Source organism: Equus quagga, chromosome 2, assembly GCF_021613505.1.
Source record: "Equus quagga isolate Etosha38 chromosome 2, UCLA_HA_Equagga_1.0, whole genome shotgun sequence".
Lineage (NCBI taxonomy): Eukaryota > Metazoa > Chordata > Mammalia > Perissodactyla > Equidae > Equus > Equus quagga.
In genome coordinates, this window is record NC_060268.1 from 113809721 (window position 1) to 113832965 (window position 23245).

The following is a 23245-nucleotide window of genomic DNA, read 5'->3' on the forward strand; positions in this document are numbered from 1 at the left end:
GAAGTGATCCATGACCCTGCCTCAGCTGGAAGGCATTCAAGTCAGCTTCAACTGACTGGCCAGAGTTGTGTGGATGAGACAACGTGCCACAGACTTCTTCCTTGCAGGCCAAGGCAAAGTCTGGGTAAAATACTACTATGTCCTGTCAGATCTGGATTAATGTCTTGGACCAGGTAAAAGGTTAATGAAAAAACTTGACGAGGAAACGATCTGCCTCCCTAAGATAGACCTTTATGGTTAAAGACTAAAACGAAATGAATGAAGAACGGCACATATATAGAAAAACTGGCCAGAAGCACCGAAGCAGAAAAAAGATGAGTGACATTGTAGGACTGTAGAGAAAAAAATTTTATATTTCTGCACAGTTAGGACTTTTTGAGTGAATCTTAATGAAACTTGGAAGCTAAGGTAAAAGAATGAGACTTGGAAAGTAATTTCTGACCGATTAGATAGCAACGGAACGCCAGGGAGGCCAGGGAGGTTTACACTTGAGTAGGGGCACTGAAACCTGGGACCCCTGGTGGTATAAATCCTTGGGTGTAAAGCTGGAGACAATGGGCTTCTTTTTCTCTTGAAGAAATTTATTTACAGTCCAAAGGGTTAGAGTGAGAACTCAGGACCCTTCCCAAGGGAGCAAAGGTTTTCTCTCTCCTTTTAAAAGGAGAGGGGACAGCTACCTCTCTCTTCTACAGAAACACACCCACATTAACGTTATCAGTGTTCTTCCGCCACAATACCAACTCCGAATGCTTGTATGGGACACCTGGCTTCTGTCTCAATGCCCCAGAGTAGGAAACTGAGTACCTCGGGATCACACAGTCGTTACTTGAGTTAAAATAAATAATAATCCATCTGTTCTGTTCCAGAAACCTCATGTGTGGTATTTATGGTAATATTAACAAAGATAAATATTAAAAATTTAACAGTTTGAAATTTAAAATCTCCACAAAGCTCTAACTTCAGACCCAAATCACTTCACTGGTGAAATCTTCCAAACATTAAAGAAGAAATAACAGTCTTACATAAAATCATCCATAGAATAGAAAACATGAAACTCTGCCCAACTCATCTTACGAAAGTAGTACAGCCTTCAACCCCAAGTCTGAAAAGATTACAAGAAAAGACAATGAAAGGAGAATTTCTTTCAAGAACACACACAGAAAAATTCTACAAAGAGTAAAAAACCAAATTCAGTGATTATAAAAAGAGCAAAATACATATGATCAAGGAGGATGTATTTCAGAAATGTCAAGTTGGGTTAACATTTCAAAATCAAACAAGATTACTCACCATATTAACAGACTAAGAAAAATCATATGATTATCTCAATACATGCAAAAAAAGCCTTTGAAAAACCTCAATACTCATTCATGACACACACAAAAAATAACCTCCTAGCAAACTAGGAATAGAAAAGAACTTGCTCAAAATGATAAACAGCATTTACAGAAATTCTTTGATTAACATCAAAATTAATGGCAACATACTGAACAGTTTCTCCCTGAGGTCAGGAACAAGACAAGGACATCCACTCTCACCACTTCTGTACAACATTTCACTGGCATTCTTAGCCAAGTACAATAGGCAAGAAAAAGAAAAAGGTATAAAGATCAGGAAGGAGAAGTAAACTTGACTTTATTCATAGATGACACAATTGTTTACATAGAAAAATTTTAGGAAATCTATAAAACAACTACCAGAATAAGTGAATTTACAATGTTGCAGGATACAAGGCCAATGTGCAAAAATCAACTGTTTTTCTATATAATAGCATTAAACAATTGGAGAATAAAATACTATAAATAGTATAAAGTAAAAATGAAAATAGTATAAAAGAAACATAAAATACTTAGGAATATATTTAATGAAAAAATGGGCTAAACAGAAAACTAGAGAACCAGGGAGAAATTAAAGAAGAGCTAAGTAGAATTATACTATGGCCATAGACTGGAAAACTCAGTATCATTAAGATGTCAATTTTCCCCAAAATTATCAGTGCAATCCCAATAAAAGTCCTAGTAGGTATGTCTGTGTATTTGTGGAAACTGATTAGCTGATTTCAAAATTTATATGAAAATGCAAAAGACTTACAGCACTATAGCATTGTCCATAACGTATGGAAACACAGATATTATTTTAATATATTTTGTAGATTAAAGATGCTCTTGGCAACATTCTGTATCCATGCCATAGAACAACCAAGCAGTCTTGAAGAAAACGGCAAAGCTAGAAAGCTAACACTGCCAGACGTCAAGACTTATAATTAAGTTATAATAATAAAAGACAGTGATATTGTCATAAAGATGGATAGATTAGCCAGTGGAACAGAACAGAAAGCTCAGAAACATAACCACACATATAGGCTCACCTGATAAATGACAAAGATAAAACCACAATTCAGCAGGAGAAAGGATGGTCTTTTTAATAAGCTTTGTTCATCAGAAGATATCATTAAGAGAATGATAAGATATAACTGGAAAGAGACATATATCTGACAAAGATTTATATCCATAATATATTTTAAAATTTCTATAGCTCAATAAGAAAAGACCAATAATTCAATATAATAATATAGGTAAAAGACCTGAGTAGTCACTACACTAAAGGAGATATCCAAATAGCCAACAAACATATGAAAGATGCTCAACATCATCAGTCATAAGAGAAATGGAAATTAAAACCTACTGAGATACCACAACACAATGACTAGAATAGCTAAAATTAACTAGACTGACAATACCAAGTGCTCACAAGGATGTACTGCAATTGGAACTCATACATTGCCGGTGGCAATACAATTTAGTACACTCACTCAGGAAAACTGTTTAAACCAAATATTACTAAAGCTAAATATGTGACTACTCTACACCCAGAAAGTCCGTTCCTGGTTATACATCTAACAAAATATGGAGTTTACGTCCTCCAAAAGACACACACAAGAATATTTATAACGTTTTTCAAATACTCCAAACTCAAAACAAAGATATTTCAAAACACATATGTTTCAAATATGTAGCCCAAATATGTTTCAATAATAGAATGAACAGAAAACTCTGGGATAGTCACAATGGAACGCTACACAGCAATATAAAGCAATAAACTACTGATATACACAACATAGATGTATCTCACATGCATAATGCTGAACCAAAGAAGCCAGATACAATCTCTATATATCATCTATATAGTATACCCTTACATACATATAGTGTGTGTGTGTATATATATATATAGTACATACCATATCACCACATTTATCTGAAGTTAAAAACAGGCAAACCTGATCTATGGTAATAGAAGTGTGGGATATCATTTACTGGGAAGAGGACACTAGGAAGCCTTCTGGGCTGCTGAAAAATGCTCTATATGTTCATCCTGATGATCGGTACATGGGTGTATACACATAGAAAATTTCATTTAGTTATACACTTAAGATCTGCATGCTTAACTCTATATAATTTATACCTAAAAAAAAGGGATACCACTTGTGTATGAGAATGACACTGGGAGATACTGGGTGATTCAGTGACACTGGATATTTGAGTCATGTCAACACACTACTTCCAAAGGTTTGGAGCCTCTAAAAAGTGATTCCTGAAGGCCACTTCTATGGTCTCAATCGCTGAACTAACCCTTTGTGATCTGATTTCCTCCATCCGGCTCATACTCACTAACTCACCTGGGTCACTCTGGCTTGGGAACTCCTCCTCTAATATCCATGGCTCCTCTCCTTGCTCCAATTTGAGGATGACTTCTGGTTTAGGAGTGCAATATCCTGTGGATGAGAACTGTATGACTTGGGACAAACGGTGAGTTTCAGGGCCTCTGAAGGAGGAGGACAGTATAACTCAAAGAGTGTACAATAAAAAAAGCTCATTTAATCCTGTTATGGGGCAGAGGAAAACACATCCTTTCTGGTACCCAAAAGGGATAAACTGTCCTTGACTTCTAAATCCCAAATTTAAATATTACTATATTCTACAAAATTTCCACAAGTTTCTGTAAATAAAAAAGGACATGCATACTGGGGCTCTGCATAGGAAACAACTGCTACCTACCCACCGAGATGAGGTGGCTGTAGTTCTCCAGCATCACGTCCCTGTACAAGGTCCTCTGAGCAGGGTCCAGGTGCTGCCACTCCTCCTGGGTGAAGCCCACAGTCACATCCCTGAATGACAACGATCCCTGGAAAAGCACATTTCTGCTCAATCTGAAGTGGTCAGAATCAGGTGATGTGAAAAAAAAGGTGTTTAAAGACGAATCCTCACCATTTTTATTGTTGAAAATTGACCGGAAAATGTTACAAAGGACCTCTACTATATAGCTTGTTGTGTTACATTTTGTAAGAAAAAAGAAATCGTAGTAGAAATATCATTGGTGAATTAATCTATTACTTAATGCAAAAATATCTGAGTGCCTACATGTGCCTGACACTGTCCAAGTTTATGAGAATCTCAGCTTGAACAAAATACTCTTCTTGGTCTCAAAGAACTGACCCTCATAAGGAAACACACAAAGACATGCCTACCATAGGACTTAAAGGACCCATACTATAAACATGTGCAACACAGACAGGGGTCATAAACAGATTCTGTGCAAGTTCATGTGAGAGTATTAGCACCTTGGATTTCACTGAGCAGATAATACTTTCAGTGCTTAAATATGAATAGTAGTTTCTTTGCAAATATATGGCAAAACTGCAAGAAAAGTTAAGAAAGATCTGAAAAAACATGTGGCAAGTCAATGGAACTGCACGATAGGGCAAGAGAGCAGATCTGAACCTGTGATGCGATAAAGGCTGCAGAGGTGGAGGGAGGGGTTAGGGGAGGAAACTAGGAAATATACTTGGCTTTAATCCTGTTAGTGATCTTCAAATATTTAATCACTCAACTAATGAGTAAAATTCTTGAGTCACCACCAGTTTTATTTATATTTATCTATAAATTAAATAAAATACCATCAATTCACATACGAGGAGAGCTTAATTTTGTTATTCTTCAGATAAAAATGTAAATAGACAAGCTAGTATTTTCTTCTCATGCCCTAAAACATTGACAAAATTTGATATATACAAAACTATCTTGCACACTCCCTTGGGACATAGCCTCCCTCCCACCAGCCTCCACCTGCCCCAAGTCCTTGCTGTGAATACGGTCATCCACCACACAACAATCTTTCGGTGAACAACGGACTGCATACACGACAGCGGGCCCATAAGATTAGTACCATATGGCCTAGCTGTGTAGCAGGCTATACTACCTAGGTTGGTGAAAGCACATTCTACAATGTTCGCACAAAGATGACACCTCCTAAGGACGCATTTCTCAGAATGTATCCTGTCATCAAGTAATGCGTGGCTGTAACAGGAAGCCAATGGTAAAATGGAAATAGACCCTCCAGTCCCAGTTACACAATCTGTCACTAAGGAAGCAATGCTCCCAAAGCAGGGTGGAGACTGTGCTGGAGAGCAGTGTTGGAGCTACATCATGTATATTAAAGGGGCAATGGTGGATATACAAAACAGGGAACTCATTAAGCAAAGGAAGAGAGGAAGAGTTATTCCCAGAGGGTCTGCATGAGCAGACTTGGAGGTTCTGGGAACCTGTCAAGTTCAGGGAAAAGAAGGAAGAGCAGGGTAGATGCAGAGTAGCAATGAAATGGATGCTAGACATATAGCACTCTAAATGTCCTCAGAACACGGAAATGGAAATACCCACTTGAAAGTTGGATAAATGATTCTGGAGTTCAGGAGAGAGGTCTAGTATGAAAATAAGGATTTGGGTGAAAATGACAACTCTGTGTCACTGGGGTCACCAGAGTGAATCAGATGCTCAGAGGAGACAAAGATTGAGGAAAGAAAAACACCAGCACAGAATTTGAGGGAACACCAATATTCAAGTGGCTGGCAGAAAAAGAAAATAGACTAGGCTATGAAGGCTGAGAAAGGATTTATCCCCCCTGAGGAAGATTCACCCTGAGCTAACATCTGTTGCCAATCGTCCTCTATTTTTTTTTTTTTTTTGGTATGTGGGTCACTGCCACAACACGGCCACTGACAAGTGGCATAGGTCCACACCCAGGAACTGAACCTGGGCCACCAAAGCAGAGTGCACTGAACTTAACCACTAGGCCATGGGGCCAGCCCTGAGAAGAGACTTTTTTGAAATGTGAGAACAGAACCAGATGACAAGAGAATAGTGGAAACAGTAAAGGAGATAGTTTCACAAATAACTGTCCCTTCCAATTAAAGATGGTGGACTTAAACATCTACTTCTGATGCCTCCAACAATATGAGTAGAAGAAACAAAAAACAAAAAAGAAATGTGCAAATAACAGTAGAATACACCAAAAAAGACAATTTTATGTAACTTTCAGAAGGTATCAGTAGACGATATCAGACAAGAGAAACTAGAATCATGGTACCTGCAACTTATACAAGTACAGAAGTGGGCAGAAGAGGAGGCTTCCAGCTACAGCCAGAGACCTCCAAGCTCTGAGCCTTCCAACCAGGGTAAGGGGTCAGCATAGGTGACAAAGTAGCTTACTGGCAAAATAACTGACTTTCAGGGCACCCTTGCCCCCTATCTGCAGACATCCAGCAGTCAATGAAGACTGAAGCTGATGAGTAGCCATTCTATATAAAGCCAGGGGCTTTTTTAAAAACCAGTTCTATATATAAATGGAGAGTTCTATCCAAAGTAAAGCCAACTAAGAAATGCAATTCCCAAAACTTCAATTGTCCATAACAGCACGTATTTTCTTTAAAAGAAAAACCACTTAATGAAACGGACCTTAGTACTCTAACCTCAGGATACAGCATTCTCCATTTCAGCAGCTGAAGGGGGACCTTCTGCTTGCTTGCCTGTTTCCTTTCTGCCTGGCCTGAAGCAGGGTCCTCCCATGTCCATGCCCCACCCATTCACCTACAGAACCCTCTGGTGAGATGTCAGATACATTCATATCTATATCCATATCTACGAAGTCAATTTGCCACAGTTACCTGTGCTTCTCAAACTAGACCTTCATGGGGAAACATGAAAGGAAAATGAAGACTTTACCAAACAGGTGGGGAAAACCAAAATATGAAAAGTAAGCAATCAGAATGAACAGAATGATTGAACAGTAAGGGGAAAAGAGTACAAGAAATAGGGGAAAGTTTCAAAATATTCTAAATAGAATCCTCAAAGATGTTCAAGAGAATACTGCTTCCATATAAAGTGAGAATAGTTGGCTAAAAGAATCCATCAGAGAGAAAAGAGAGAGTACTCAAAATAAATTTTCACATTTGCTTAATTGTGAGAACACAAAAGAAATGCCCTCAAAATGCTACTAGAAAACAAATTGGATATAGAATACAAAATTGTACAAATCTCTCATAACAAAATAAAAATCAGAGAAATAATGAAGAAGAGTTTATAAAATATGGATAAATCAGGAGATAAAAGCCATTCTAGAAGAAATTCCAGGATACATCACATAGGATAGAAGAGAAGAAAAAAAAGAAATAACAGAAGATGTCCCTGAAGAGATACATGAAATCTTCAAATCTTAAGGACACAATTAATGCCAAGGAGGATTTCTCGAAAAAAAGTAAAAACGTGTAGCTCAACCTAATGAAATTTCTGAAATCCAATTAGAAATCCTCAAACTTCTGTGAAAGCAAACAAGCAATGATTGGCTACTAAATTGGGTATTCTGAGACTCCGTTTCCAGTATGGAGGAGGTTTTCTCCGACACGAACAAATAATTCACCAGCAGGGTGTCCAAGAATTCAACTCAATTCTGACGCTGTCTCCCTGGAGACAGCGTCAGAATCCACAGTTTAAGTGTTCAGTCCTACAAGCCTGTCCCTCACCACCACTTTAGACACCAGTCACAAGTCCAGGCTGTTACCTGTGCTTCTGACCAAGTGGCTATAAAGCAGAGGTTCCCATGACCCCCTCCTTCCTTGGGTTCAATCAATTTGCTAGACTGGCTCACAGAACTGAAAGAAACAGTTTACTTACTGGATTACCAATTTATTATAAAAGGATATGATAAAGGAGACAGATGAACATCCAGAGGAAAGAAATGTGTAGGACAATATACGGGGAAAGGGTGTGGAGCTTCCATGCCTCTTACAGACGCAGAGCTCTCCCAGAAGCTCCACATGTTCACTAACCTCGAAGCTCTAGGAACCCTGTCCTTTGGGGGTTTTATGGAGCTTCATTACATAGGCACGATTGATTAAATCACTGGCCAGTGGTGATTGATTCAATCTCTAGCCCCTCTCCCCTTTCCATCCTTAGGTGCTTTCTAAAAGTCACCTTATTAACTTATATTTAATTTATATACTTTAAAACAGAGACACCTTTACAACACGAGACACATTTATCACCCTCAACACTTAGGAAATTCCAGGGATTTGGGGAACTGTGAGCCAAGAACCATAGACAAAGACCAAATACATATGAGAAATATATTTTGGTTATCTAAATGACCAAATATATATTTCCCTTATAAATCGCAATATCACAGCGACAAAGAAATAAGAATCAAACTGACGCTTGATTTATCCTCAGCAAAAATAAATAACAGAAGAAAATGGAGAGAGAGAGAGATGCCCACAATTTTCTGAGGGCAGTAGCTCTTTTTCCCCCAGAATTACATAACCAGGTAAATACATTTATACAACAAAGAAAAATAAATATATAAAAATTAAAAAACTATAAATCCCTGAACACATTTTGCAAAATATTCCAGAATGCACTCTGTCAAAAGAGCAGAAGCCAAGGACAAGGAGTACAGCAGCTCCCCCCCTTAGACACAGGGAGTATGTTTCAAGACCCCCAGTGGATGCGTGAAACCACAGATAATACTAAACCCTACATATACTATGTTTTTTCCTATATATACATACCTATGATAAAGTTTAACTTACAAACTAGGCACAGTAAGAGATTAACAATAACTAATAATAAAATAGAACAATTACAATATACTACAAAAAAAGTTACCACAGATCTTAACAACCTCAGCATATGATTTTTTTTTCTTTCCTTATTAAGTTGAGAACTTTCACCCTCTCACTTAAAAGAAGCATTTTATAGCTTCTCCTTGGCATATCCAAACTGCCAGCATCCCTACTCTTGTGTTTTGGGGCCATTATGAGATAAAATAAAGGTTGGTTGAATACAAGCACTGCAATACTGTGACAGTTGATCTGATAGCTGATCTGCGACAGCTACTAAATGACTAACAGGCAGGTAGCATATACAGCATGGATATGCTGGACAATGAGATGATTCACATCCCTGGTGGGACAAAGCAGGATGGTGTGAGATTTCATCATGCTACTTAGAATGGTACACAATTTAAAACCTATGAATTGTTTATTTCTGGAATTTTCCATTTAATATTTTTGGACCACAGTTGACCACAGATAACTGAAACTGTGGAAAGCAAAACCACAGATAAGGGAAGACTACTGTACGTGACATATAAGAAATAACTGGGAATGTAAGAGACCAACATTAACCAGTTTCTGGTAAAGCCAGAGAAGACAGCTACTAGGGTTATAAATGGAAGGGAAGCAGTTCGGTGATTTAGTGAACAGGTGGCATAAGACTGTTAACTTCCTGAGAGAGTACATGTATCTTAAGCCTCCCTCCACTGTGACCATGGATACTGCCACATGCTGAGGACTCAGAAACTGAGATGTCCTGAAATAAGGGAAGTGCCAGGGCTCCACTAATCAATTAAGCATCTGTAGCTGTAAAGTCAACTTCTCAAGTATGCAACCGAAAATGAGATGATAAAATCTGCAATAAAAGACAAAGAATATCCAGATCATCTTTTTCAGCAGTCTGCAACACACAGCAAAGGGAACTTCAAACTCACTTTCTGCAAACAGTTCTGGTATTTCCTAATCTTCTTGAAACAAGAGCAGATGACTTAAAGGAGGCACAGGCAGCGTGCACTGGCCTCAAAATCAGATAAAATGTCCTAACTATTCACAATTTTCTCATGGGTAAATTATCCTATCTGCCTTCCACATATAAACCTTTATTCACTGGCATTCATCAGCTCTGAAATTACATAAAAGTGTAAGCTAACTCTGAAAACTGTTGGAATTACATGAGCTGATAAAGGGATGACACTTAAAGGGCCTCACACACAGCCATTCTTAAATTACAGCTCTTCTAGAGCTCAAGAACAACTGTTTCCACAAACTACCTTTCACACTGGGACAACAAAATCAAGTCTAACTCATTAGCACTTCAATTATTAAGAATAAAAAAAATTAACATTCAACATGTAAAAAAACTACTAAGATGATCTCTATAAAACATAGAATATGGGAGAGAGAAATAAAAACTTACCAAAAAAATCAGATCTTGTTTATCATTTCGCAATATATACAAATATGAAATCATTATGTTGTACACCTGAAACTAATGTAATGTTTTATGTCAATTATAGCTCAATAAAAAAACAATCACATCTTGTTTAAATGCTACTAGAGACAATAAAAATTTGATGCTAATACAGAAATATATACATTTAAAATTGTGTCAAGATAATCAACTAGAGAATAACAAACTTTCAAACTACCAGAAAAACAAAAGAAAAGTCATCAATCCAGGAAAAGTCATAAAAGAAAAAATTAAGCAACAACAATGAAACCAAATAAGTACTGAAGTGACACCAGCAAAATGGTACAGTAGGCAGCACCAAATGCTCATCCTTCCATAGAAATATCAAAAAAAGAGCAGAAACAGTCAGAACCAACTTTGTCACACTCTGGAAAACAGTCAAAGGTTTATAGCAACCAAGCAAACACCAAATCAACAAAAACGCAACTTAAAAACAGTAGGACAGTTTTGTGGTAGGTCTATTTGCCCTTGTGCCACTCCCTCCCTGGCCTGGTGGCAGTCTTAAAGATGGCAGCCCATATTCCCATGTGGGACCCTAGCCCCTAGTTCCAAGGCTGCAGAGCAGATCTTATTCACAAATTATTGTGTTTGTTCTAATCTGTCTGGAGTTGAGGACTAATGCAAAGCACATATCTCTGCTTCATATAAATCAGAACTCACTCAAGGCAGAAAAGGAGTGGACATTGCTAAAAAACACTGTAAGACAAGAAAAACCCATAGCTACCTGGGGCAAAAGATTACAGTAGAGACATACAATAGACTGCCTAAAGCCTGGGGAAAAAACTTGTGAGTTTCTTTGGGAAATTAGAGTAATCAAAAGTACCTGTGTACCTTGGGGAATTTAGAAAGCCATACAAGACACATACCCAGGACAAGAGCATGCCTGGAAAAGACCTCACAAGATCCTAAGCTTTCACCTTTGGCTGATCTTAACACTCCGTGCAAGCAGGATGTGAAAGCTTAGACCGAGCTGCACATGCACACACTAAGTCCTAAAGAAGCACTCCAGCACAAAGCCAATTTACAAAGACTGGGAAAGTGGGAGTTTGGAGTTTTTTGCTTGTTTGTTTTATTCTAACCTTCAATAAAAAGACTGTCAAAACCCTAACTGAACACAAGCTATAAGGTCACAGAGAATCCAGTGAGCACACATGACAAGAAACACAGCTTTCCAAACAAACAGTTTGGAAAAGTCATAAAAAAAAAAGAAATGGATAACTACAGCCTTCAACAATCAAGAACTCAAGCCAGCCCTGGTGGTTAAGATTCGGTGCTCTCACCACCACAGCCCAAGTTCATTTCCCAGTCATGGAACCACACCACCTGTCTGTCAGTTGTCATACTGTGGGGGTGGCTCACTAAAAACTAACAACTAGGATACACAACCATGCACTGAAGCTTTAAAAAAAAAATCAAGAACAGCAATGCCTGGAGAAGGGCAAGAAAGTGATCTCTAAAGTTATAACATTATAATATACAAAGGTTTAGTTTCAACAACAAGAACAACAAAAATCACAAAACATACAAAGAAACAGGAAAGTACGGCCCAATCTAAGGAAAACTATAAATTGACAGAAATGTCCCTGGGGAAGGCCAAACATTGAACTTTCTAAACAAAGACTTTAAATCAACTGTATCAAATATGCTTAAAAAGCTAAACCATAAGGCAAAAAAGTAAATGAAAACAGGAAAATAATTTATGAACCAAAGAACATAAATAAACAGAGAAAACTATAAAAAAGAAACAAATAGAAATTCTGGAACTGAAAAGTATCATAACTGAAACGAAAAATTCACTAGAAGTGTTTAGCAGCAGATTTGAGCACACAGAAAAGAATCAGCTAACTTTAAAAAAAGGGCAATTGAAATCATAAAGTCTGAGAAGCAAACAAAAAAATGAAGAAAAGTAAACAGAACCAAAGGGACCTACAGGACACCATCAAACAGACCAACATAAATATTATGGGAGTTGTAGAGAATGAGAGAGAGAGGTGGATAGAAAGAATCTTTACAGAAATAATGGCCCAAAACTTCCCAAATTTGATGAAAGACATGAATCTACACATCTAAGAAACTCAATGAACACCAAGTAGGATAATCTCAAATACATCCACTGAGACATAATCAAATTGTAGAAAGAAAAAGACAAAGAGAATCTTGAAAGTAGCAAGAGAAAAGCAACTCATCAAACACAAAGATCCTCAGTAAGATTAGCAGCAGCTTCTCAGCAGAAACCTTGAAGACCAAAGGCACTGGGTTGATATATTCAAAGTGCTGGGGAAAAAAACCTGTCAATTGAGAATTCTATACTCATGAAAAACGGCTTTCTAAAATGAGGACATTTTCAGATAAACATAAATCAAGGGAGTTCGTCACCACTAGATTACCCTGTAAGAAATGCTAAAGGACGTCCTTCAGGTCGAAATGTGACTCATCACATACAAGGAATTCTCCATAAGATTAAAAGCCTGTTTTTCATTAGAAACCATGGAGGCCAGAAAGCAGTGGTATGATATCTTTAAACTGTTAAAGAGAAAACCATCAACCAAAAACTCTATTTCCAGCAAACTATCCTTCAAAAATGGAGAAATTAAGACATCCCCAGATAAACAAATCCTAGGAAGTTTGTTACCAGCAGACCTGTCCTATAAGAAATGCTAAAGAGATGTCCTTGAGTTGATATGAGGCAGTCAGTCAAAGCCAAAAAAGAAATAAAGATCTCCAGTAAAGGTAATAAAGGTAACTATATAGTCAAATATAAAAGCCAGTATTTAGGGCCAGCCCCGTGGCCAAGTGGTTAAGTTCACATGCTCTGCTTCGGCAGCCCAGGGTTTCGCCAGTTCGGATCCTGGGTGTGGACATGGCACCACTCATCAAGCCACGCTGAGGCGGCATCCCACATGCCATAACTAGAAGGACTCACAACTAAAAATATGCAACTATGTACTGGGGGGGCTTTGGGGAAGAAAAGGGAAAAATAAAATCTTAAAAAAAAAAAAGCCAGTATTATTGTATTTTTGGTATGTAACTTGACTTTTGTTTTTCCTACACAATTTAAAAGACAAATGCATAAGAAATAATTATAAGTCTATGTTATTGGACACAAAATTTATAAAGGTGCAATTTGAGAAAGTAACACCATGGAGTAGAGAAACACGGCAGTATAGGAGAACAGTTTTTACAGGCTATTGATGCTACATTGGTATCAATTCAAACTAGACTGTTATAAATTTCAATGTTAATATTAATCCCCATGGCAGCCACTAAGAAAATATCTAAATTATATACCCAAAAGAAAATGAGAAGGGAATCAAATCAGTATACTACAATCAAATCAACTAAAAAGAAAAGAAAGCAGTAACGGAGAAAATTAGGGACAAAAATGGTATAAGACACACAGAAAAGAAAGAACACAGCTGCAGAAGTCTTCCCTCATGAATAATTACACTAAAGGTAGATGGATTAAACTCACCAATGAAAAGGCAGAGACTGGCAGACAGGATTAAAAAAAACATGGGCCGGCCCCCTGGCTGAGTGGTTAAGTTCACAAGCTCTGCTTCGGCGGCCCAGGGTTTCACTGGTTCAGATCCTGGGCATGGACATCGCACCGCTTATCAGGCCACGCTGAGGCAGCGTCCCACATGCTAGAACTTGAAGGAGCCATAACTAAAAATATATATATATACAACTACGTACTAGGGTGATTTGGGGAGAAAAAGCAGGGGAAAAAAAATGAAGATTGGCAACAGTTGTTAGCTCAGGTGCCAATCTTTAAAAAAAAAATTTAAAAATTAAAAATTAAAAAAAAAACCATGATCCAGCAATATGCTGTCTACAAAAGAAATCATTTTCGATCCAAAGGCATAGTGAGTTGAAAGTAAAAGGGTGGAAAAAAATACCCATGCAAGTAGCAACCAAAAGAGTGCTGGATAGCTAAACTAATATCAGAAAAAATATACTATAAGTCAAAAACTGTTAAAAGAGACAAAGGACATTACATATTTAGAAAATGGTTAATTCATGAAGAAAATAGATCAATCAAAATCATATATGTACCAAAGAAGAGAGAATCAAAATATATGGGGCAAATGTTGACAGATTAGAAAGGAGAAATACAGAGTTCTACCAATAATAGGTGGAGATTTCACTACCCCACTTCAATTAATGAATCAAACACCTAGATAAAAGATGAACAATAAAATAGAGTACTTGAACAACACCATAAAGCATCTAGACATAAGAAAAGTATGTATGACATTCCACCTACTAAAGCAGAATATACATTCTTCCCAAGTGCACATGAAACACTGTACAGGATAGACCATAGGTTCAACCACAAAACAAGTCTCAATACACTTATAAAGACTGAAATCATCGTAAGTACCTTGTCTGACCATAATAAAAATAAAGCTAGAAATCAGTAACAAAGTGAAAACTGGAAAATTAAAAAATAAGTGAATGTTAAACAATACAATCTTAAACAACCAATAGGTCAAAGAAGAAATAACAAGGAAAATTAGGAAATACACACAAAAGAAAATACAACATATCAGAACTTATCAGATACAGCCAAAGGCATACTCATGGGAAAATTTATAGCAGTAAATGCCTACATTAACAAAGCAGGATGATCTCAAAACAACAGCATTACTTTACAGCCTCAGGAACTAGGAAAAAAGGAGCAATGAAACCCAAAACTAGCAAAAAGAAGGAAATAAATATCAGAGCAAAGATAAATGAACAGAGAATAGAAAACCATAGACAAAGTAAATCCCAAAGTTGATTCGTTGAATAGAAACACAAAATTAATAAGATTTTGGCCATACAGACTAAGAAAAAGAGAGAGGACACAAGGAACTAAAACCAGAAATGAAGGTGGGAACATTAGAGGGAGAAAATTATAAAATACTATAAACAACTGTAAACCAATAACTTAGATAACTAGATGAAATGGACAAGTTCCTAGAAAAAGGCAAATTACCAAAACTGACTTATGAAAAAATACAAAATCTCAACAGACATATAACAAGTAAAGAGAGATCAGTAATGAAGAACTGCCCAATGAAGAAAAGCCCAGGAAAAGATGCCTTCACTGGTGAATTCTACCAAACAATTAAGGAAGAATTAACACCAACTCTTCTCAAACTCTCCCAAAAAATAGAAGAGGAGGAAATGCTTCCTAACTCATTCTATGAAGACAGCATTATCTTGACACCAAAATTAGATTAAAGACTTCACAAGAAAATTATAAATCAATATCCCTTAGGAATATAGATGCAAAAATCCTCAATAAAATAGTAGCAAACCAAATTAAGTTGTATATTGAAAGGATTATAGGGGGCCGGCCATGTGGCTGAGTGGTTAAGTTTGTGCGCTCCACTACGGCAGCCCAGGGCTTCTCTGGTTCAGATCCTGGGCATGGACATGGCACCACTCATCAAGCCATGTTGAGGTGGCGTCCCACATGCCACAGCTAGAAGGACCCACAACTAAAATATACAACTATATACAGGGGGGGATTTGGCGAGAAAAAGCAGAAAGAAAAAAAAAAAGGATTATATACCATGACCAAGCAGGATGTATCCCAGGAATACAACAGTGGTTCAACGTAAGAAAATCAATCTGTGTAATGCACCACTCCAGTAAAACAAACAAAAAACACTAAATGATCTTCTCAATTGATGCAGGAAAAAAAATAACAAAATCCAACACCACTTGATGATAAAAACACTATGAAAATAAAGAACAGAGGCAAACTTTCTCAACATGATAAAAGGCATATATGAAAAACCAACAGCTAATATACCCAACAGTGAAAGACTGAAAGCTCCCTCACTAAGATCAGGAAGAGGACAAGGATGCCCACTTTCACCACTGCTATTCAACACTGTACTAAAAGTTCTAGCCAGAGCAGTTAGGCAAGAAAAAGAAATAAAATAAACCCAAATTTGGAAAACAGGAGCAAAGCTATCTCTATTTGCATATAACATTATCCTATATATAGAAAATCCCAAAGAATACACAAAAAAGCTAGAAGAGCTAATAAATGAATTCACCAAAATTGCAGAATACAAAATCAACACAATAATCAGGTTTCTTCTATGCCAGCAATGAACAAACTGAAAAGGAAATTAAGAAAACAATTCTATTTATAACACGTAGAATAAAATAGATAGTAATAAATTTAATCAAGGATATACAAAACTACAAAACATTGCTAAAAGAAATTAAAGACCTAATAAATAGAAAGACATTCTGTGCCCACGGATGGAAAGATCTGATACTATTCAAACAGCAGCACTATCCAAAGTGATCTGTAGATTACAATCCCTATTAAAATTCCAACAGCCTTTTTTGCAGAAATGGGAAAGCTGATGCCCAAAATTACACAATTACAAGCAGTCTTGAATAGTCCAAACAATCTTAAACAAACGAAAAGTACAAATTAGGAGGAGTCACACTTCCCTGATTTCAAAACTTACCACAAAGCTACAGTAATCAAAACAGTGTGGTACTGCCTTAAGAACAAACACGAAGACCAATGGAATAGTACAGAGTCCAGAAATAAACCTACACATCTATGGTCAACTGGTTTTCAACAAGAGGGCCAAAACCATTCAATGGGGAAAGAATAGTCCAGTCCTGGGACAACTGGATATCCCAGAGAAAGAATGATATTGGACAACTAACTAGCTCAACACCATATTCAAAAATTAACTCAAAATTGATCTAAATATAAGAGCTAAAACCATAAAACTCTTAGAAGAAAACATAGAAGTAAATCTTCGTAATCTTGGATTTGGTAATGTATTCTTAGATATGATACCAAAAGTATAAGCAATAAAAGTAAAAATAGATAAATTGGACTTCATCAAAATTTAAAACTTCTGTACATCAAAGGACCTTATCAAGAAAAAGACTATCTCCATAATGGGTGAAAATATTTGCAAATCACAAATCTGACAAAGGTGTGATATCCAGAATATATATAGAACTTTTACAACTCAACAAAAAAGACAAATAGCCCAATTAAAATATGGGCAAAGAACTTGAATAGACATTTCTCCAAAGATTAAAAAAATGGCCAATGCAAAAAGATGCTCAACATTATTAGTCATTAGGGAAATGCATATCAAAATCATAACGAGGTACCACTTCACAAACACTAGCACGGCAATAATCAAGAAATACTAAACAAGTTTTGGTCAGAATTAGAGAATCCAGAACCATCATACATTTCTGGTGGAAATGAAAAATGGTTCAAGCTGCTGTGGAAAACAGTTTGGCTGCTCCTCAAAAAGTTAAATGTAGAATTGCCATATGAGCCAGCAATTCCACTCCTATATATATATCCAAAGGAACTGAAAACAAGAAGTACATGCACACACGTTCATAGCAGCACTATTCAAAATAGCCAAAAGGTGGAAACAACCCAAACATCTCCCCACAGACATGTCTCCCCACAAAGACAACAACTGCACTGGCAGAATCTGTCTGATGTAAGACTTTGGAACTCTGGAGTCTGTTGAAGGCTTGCAACTTCCAGGGGAAGGCTTGGATGGTATACTTTTGTCAATTTCAGCTCATACCATATTAGCAGCTACTGCACACAACTTGTGGGAGCTCTGGTGGGAGAAAGGACTATGTCCTCCAAATATTGGGAATCTGTGCTCTGACTGCTGATTGATGCTTCTGACCACAGAGGGGCAAAGAGGCAGCTAGCCATTGTTTTTGCACTGCTCCCCTTTGTTGCAAGCCCCTTCATTTTTTGCTCTTCCCCCTTCAGTTTTTGCTGTTCCCCTTTCTGGAACCAAACGTTGAACATTAGGACATGCAAAAACAATTGCATATGCTGGGAATATTAGAAAGTGACAGTGCACATCCAAGGAAGGGCTCAGAAAAGACCTAAGAAGACATTTAGTTTATGCATCAGGTTAATCCTTGGCAGAGACAGCCTACAACAACCAAAAAACAAAAACAATCAACAAAAACAGTAAGAAAATAGAGCAAACCCTACAGAAGGGGGAGAATCTGATTTCTAGAGTTACTACATTATTAGATTCAAATGTCCAGTGTTCAACCAAAAAACCACAAGGCATACAAAAGGGAAAGCATGGCCCATTCATGCTTTAGCAGCACTATTCTCAATAGCCAAACACAGAATCACTCCTAATTCCCATCAATTGATGGATAAATAAAAGGTGGTATATACCTACAACGCAATATTATTCAGTCATAAAAAGGGATGAAGTAGTGATACATGCTACAACATGGATGATCTTGAAAACATCGTGCTAAGAGAAAAAAGCCACACACAAAAGGCTACATATTGTATGATTCCACTTATATGAGGAAAATCCATAAATGGAAAACAGATTAGTCATTGGTAGGGGCTGAGGGCAATGGGGAGTAACTGCTTATAAAGTTATGCTACTGCTTATTAAGGGTATGGGGTTTCCTCTTAGTGTGATGAAAATATTGTGGAAATAGATGGTGGTATTGTGAACTTAGAACACTGTGACTGTACTAAATGCCACTGAATTCTACACTTTAAAATGGTTAGAATGTGAATTTCATGTTATGTGTATTTTACCACAATTAAAGAAGAGTGGAATCCCTCGAGAGACTCTGCAAAGATTTAGATTCTGCCCAGTCTCCAGGGCTGGGAAAGCCTGCCTCATCCTGCCAACCACTCTACATCCCCGTGGTTTACCCAGACTTGTCCCTTTGAACAACCTTGAGTCCTAATGCTGGCTCAATTCATTTGAATTAATCACATACTTTTTTTTGACATCTTAACTTTTCTCCTGGATTAGATAAGAATTATTCACTTTATTCCTACCAGTTCTTTATGTAATTGTAATTGTAGGATTGTCATTGGGAGATTCACAATGTCACCTAATGAACTATCAAAAAACTTTTCTTTTGGAGGAAGATTAGCCCTGAGCTAACATCTGCCGCCAGGCCTCCTCTTTTTGCTGAGGAAGACTGGCCCTGAGTTAACATCCGTGCCCATTTTCCTCTACTTTATATGTGGGATGCCAACCACGGCATGGCTTGCCAAGTGATGCGCAATCCAAACCTGCGAACCCTGGGACACTGAAGCAGAATTGCGAACTTAACTGCTGCGCCACCAGGCCCGCCCCTCAAAAAACATTTTTATGTTTCAGTTTCACAACTCAGTAAGATCACAAGATCTGCATCTACCTACATGGCATCTTTGCCCTACTATTGATCTGCTACTCTGTATTGGAGGTCAGCAAACATTTTTGGCAAATGGTCACATAGTAAATATTTTAGCCTTGTGAGCCATAATCTCTGTCATAACCACTCAACTCTGCCCTTGTAATGTGAAGCAGCCATAGCCATAAATGAATAAGCACAGCTGTGTCCCAATAAAATTTTATAGACACTGAAATTTTAATTTCATACAATTTTCACATCACACAATATTACTCTTGATTTGTTTCTCAACCACCTAAAAATTCTTGAGATTGTGGGCAATAAAAAAGTAGGCAGTAAGCTGCATTTGAACCATGCACTGTAATTTGCTGACTTCTGCTCTATATTTTCCATGTTAACATATTTATTTCTACTATTCCATGAGTGTATAGACATTTTACAAACCTCACAAAATCACTGTTAAAAAACAAAACTGTGAATAAATGAACAACTCACCTGGGATGTGATCATTTTCTTCTGGTCCTGGAACAGTGTAGAGAATTGTGAGAGTACAGCTGAGAAAGAAGGAAAGCTCATGAGAGATGTCCTGCCCAAAAAGCTCCACAGAGCCACCAGCAAAGCACCTCTGAAGGGGAGACGCCTTGAGAGGGGGCAGAAAGGATAACAGGGAAGGAGGGACCACCCCACGGCCACGCATGGCTCTAGCAGGATTACAGTGCTTGCCAGTTTTCAAATATAAAAACATTTGTTTTCTACTGATTTATTAACAATGTATGCTCTAACACAGAAAAAGGTAAACACATTAAACTAACTAAGCAAATTAGGAAAAGCCAAGGAATGAAACATATTGCTTTCATTAAAACTGATGCTGAGCAAAAATACCCCGGTTGTAATGTTCATTATAAACCAGAGAATCCCAACAAGGTTCTGAAAAAAACGATGGGTGTTTTATGGGCTGTTCTTTCTTGGAGAAAAAAAAGTTTGCTCTAACTTGGTTTCAAGTTCTCAAAAGCATCTTTTGATTTTTAAAAAAACTGGTTTTGACTTGACTGTTGTCAAAGACAAGACCTGCCTAGGCCATCAAAAGACTCAATGTCTGCTCTTGATTCTGCCACAACAAAACGTGTGACTGTAACCAGCTATTAACATTTTAGACCCACTTCCTGCCCACCTCATCCCACCCCCAACTTTTAAGTAAAGCAGAAACAGGTAAGAGTTAAAGACCTTTCTTGCAGTACCATCTCTGATTCTGTAAGTTCAGGACAGAGGGAGCATCAGCATATCTCTAGCTGAGCTGTAGCCAGCGAGCAGCTCAAAATCGAGAAAGAGTGGAGTAAAGAACGAAGGAGGTACTTTCCTCCCCTGTGGCTGGTAAGCTCTTCCTTCGACATGACGCCTTCATTACTCCCCAAGCAGCAGGATTTTCTGTTCCTTTTGCCCTGCCCTCCTATCCCAGCCTCCGCTTACATCTCTCCTGAAAGTTAGCCCAAAGCTTCCACCATCACCCATTCTGTAAGAGAATCTGGATATGACAGCGGTTCTGGCAGGAGGACCTGAATTGCTTCTGACTGAGCGGGAGTCTTTGCTCCTTCCACCTCGATCTGGATCTCTACTGAGCTTTCAGGCCAACTGACTGACTGTCCTACGAGGGATTCCTGCTCCTGGGATCCCCCTTCTTACCTCACAAGAGTCTGCTTCGTTCCAAGAAAGCTGGACCTAAGTCAGTTAGAATATTCATCCAAGATCTAAAGCTCTTGGATCTGGACTTTCTGCAAATGCAAACTGTTGCTACTGAGGGTAGCGGCAAGGCTGGAGGGTGTCAGAGGGACCTGGACCCCTCCATTTATGTGCCAGACTCACAGGTTCTTTGGAAACAGGAAAAAATTCCCCCAATCCAACGCCACATTCACTTCGAAATTATTCCTTGAGGGGTTAGGGCCTCTTAATCAAAAATTTATTTTATCACTTTCTATAGTACTAGTGAGGAAATAATACATCTCTTACGTTTAGCTGTTAGTACATGCTGGTTTATATCCGACTTACTACCATTTTTGCACACTGCACGTGAAGCTGCTAGAGGCTGTGCCTGACGTATGCCCAGGTCTTACGCCGGGCGGAGAACGAGGGATGGGATCTATCCCTGCTCCTGCCCCTGCTCCGTTCGCCACTGGGACTTCTACCCCCTCTCCTAGCCTGTTTCACTGTTAACACAGGGACGCGACACTGCCCACAGGTGGTTGGGAGGATTAAGTGAGCCCCCAAGGAGAGAAGCGCACGCCTACCGAGCGCCCGGAGGCCGGTTTCCGCGCGGTCTTACCCAGGCCTCGGACGACCCTTCACCACCGACATGAGAAAATTAAGTTCCACTGGGTAACAAGCGCTGGGACGTTCCGGTTCTCATCACGCGCATAAAATCAGAGCCGGATTCACGCCAGGTCAGGCGACAAAGCCGCTTCCTCCTCCACCCGCCACTACAGCGCGAAACCCCCAGGTCCACGCACGCCCAACCCTCTGGGGCCCGCAGCTTCCTCTCCTGAGCCTTGGTGCTCGTGCGCGGGAGGCTCCGGAGCCGTCTCCTCGCGAGGCCGCGGCCGACGAACGAGAACAAACCGGGAGGGGCGGCAGTGCACATGCGCAGAAGGTCCGGAGCGGCTCCCGGGTCCTGCGCCAGAAAACGCACAGTATCTTTCCCTTAAGCCTTTGCGAGACCTGGCTTAGAAAAGGGTCTGAGATTTTTGGCATATTGGGTCGAATTGATAGATTTAGCAAATAAAGTACAAGCATGAGACATATTTATACAACAGTTTTATTCGTTGTTTATCTTAAGTAAATATAAGTAACTAGATTACATACTTCTTTCATTAGATTTCCCTGATGTACTCTCTCAACTGTTTATTAAAGAGAGCCAAGGCTTTCTGAATGCAAGAGAAACGAACAATACTGAATGTCAACAAAAATCCTTTAAACACTCAATTCAAACAGTATAAATGCTGAAGTAAGAGAACAATTTCATGACAATTACTTCATTGTCAATAGAAAGAACATCGGAAGCTATTTGAACAGCAAGCATTAAGAAGAATAAGGGCAGGACAGCCAACATCTTCCACAGAATCATTCGTGCCTTGTTTCAACTTGGAATAAAAATGTCTGCACTTTATGCAAACATCCACCAAAATTTGTATTTGTATTACCTCCACCAAAAGTAGCGTAGAAGCACAGGGAAAATATTTATTTCTGCTGGCATCCATGGCTATGCTGAAACAAGGTGGAGCATTTAGATCATTGAAAATCTCTGTGATCATAAGTGGAGCTATTATTTTTGTTGTCGTTGCAGTAGATTTCATCCTGGCACTTGAAATTTTGATTGCAACTTTGGAATCAGAAAATACTTCTGGTAGCAGTACATTCAAACAGTCATTCGAGCTGCAAAAGTGATGGCGATATACATTGTGGAGGGTATATACAACTTCTGCTGCAATTACTATATCCCAATCTGAATTCCTCTTAATCAAAAATTTATTTTATCCCTTTCTATAGTACTAGTTGAGGAAATAATACATCTCATATGCTTAGCTGTTAGTATATGCTGGTTTATATCTGACTTACTACCATTTTTGCATACTGCACAAGAAGCTTCAAAGGAAATT

General features: G+C 38.3%; 1 protein-coding gene across 7 annotated transcripts in view; it reads right to left on the reverse strand.

Moving 5' to 3' along the window:
* LOC124235687 (zinc finger protein 37A-like) overlaps positions 1-22158 on the reverse strand; it is a 36425-nt gene extending 14267 nt beyond the window's left edge. For 2 of the 7 annotated variants that reach the window (XM_046654041.1, XM_046654033.1), the window contains exons 1-4: positions 21916-22158; positions 20094-20152; positions 4059-4185; positions 3680-3825 (exon numbers count right to left, since the gene is read on the reverse strand). In XM_046654041.1, the coding sequence (XP_046509997.1) occupies positions 3680-3825; positions 4059-4185; positions 20094-20152; positions 21916-21947 (364 nt within the window). In that variant the 5' untranslated portion in view covers positions 21948-22158. Of the gene's footprint in view, positions 1-3679; positions 3826-4058; positions 4186-20093; positions 20153-21880 lie in introns of all 7 variants that reach the window. The other 5 variants (XM_046654039.1, XM_046654034.1, XM_046654035.1 and 2 more) reach the window with 5 other exon arrangements.
* Positions 22159-23245: the final 1087 nt, after the last annotated feature.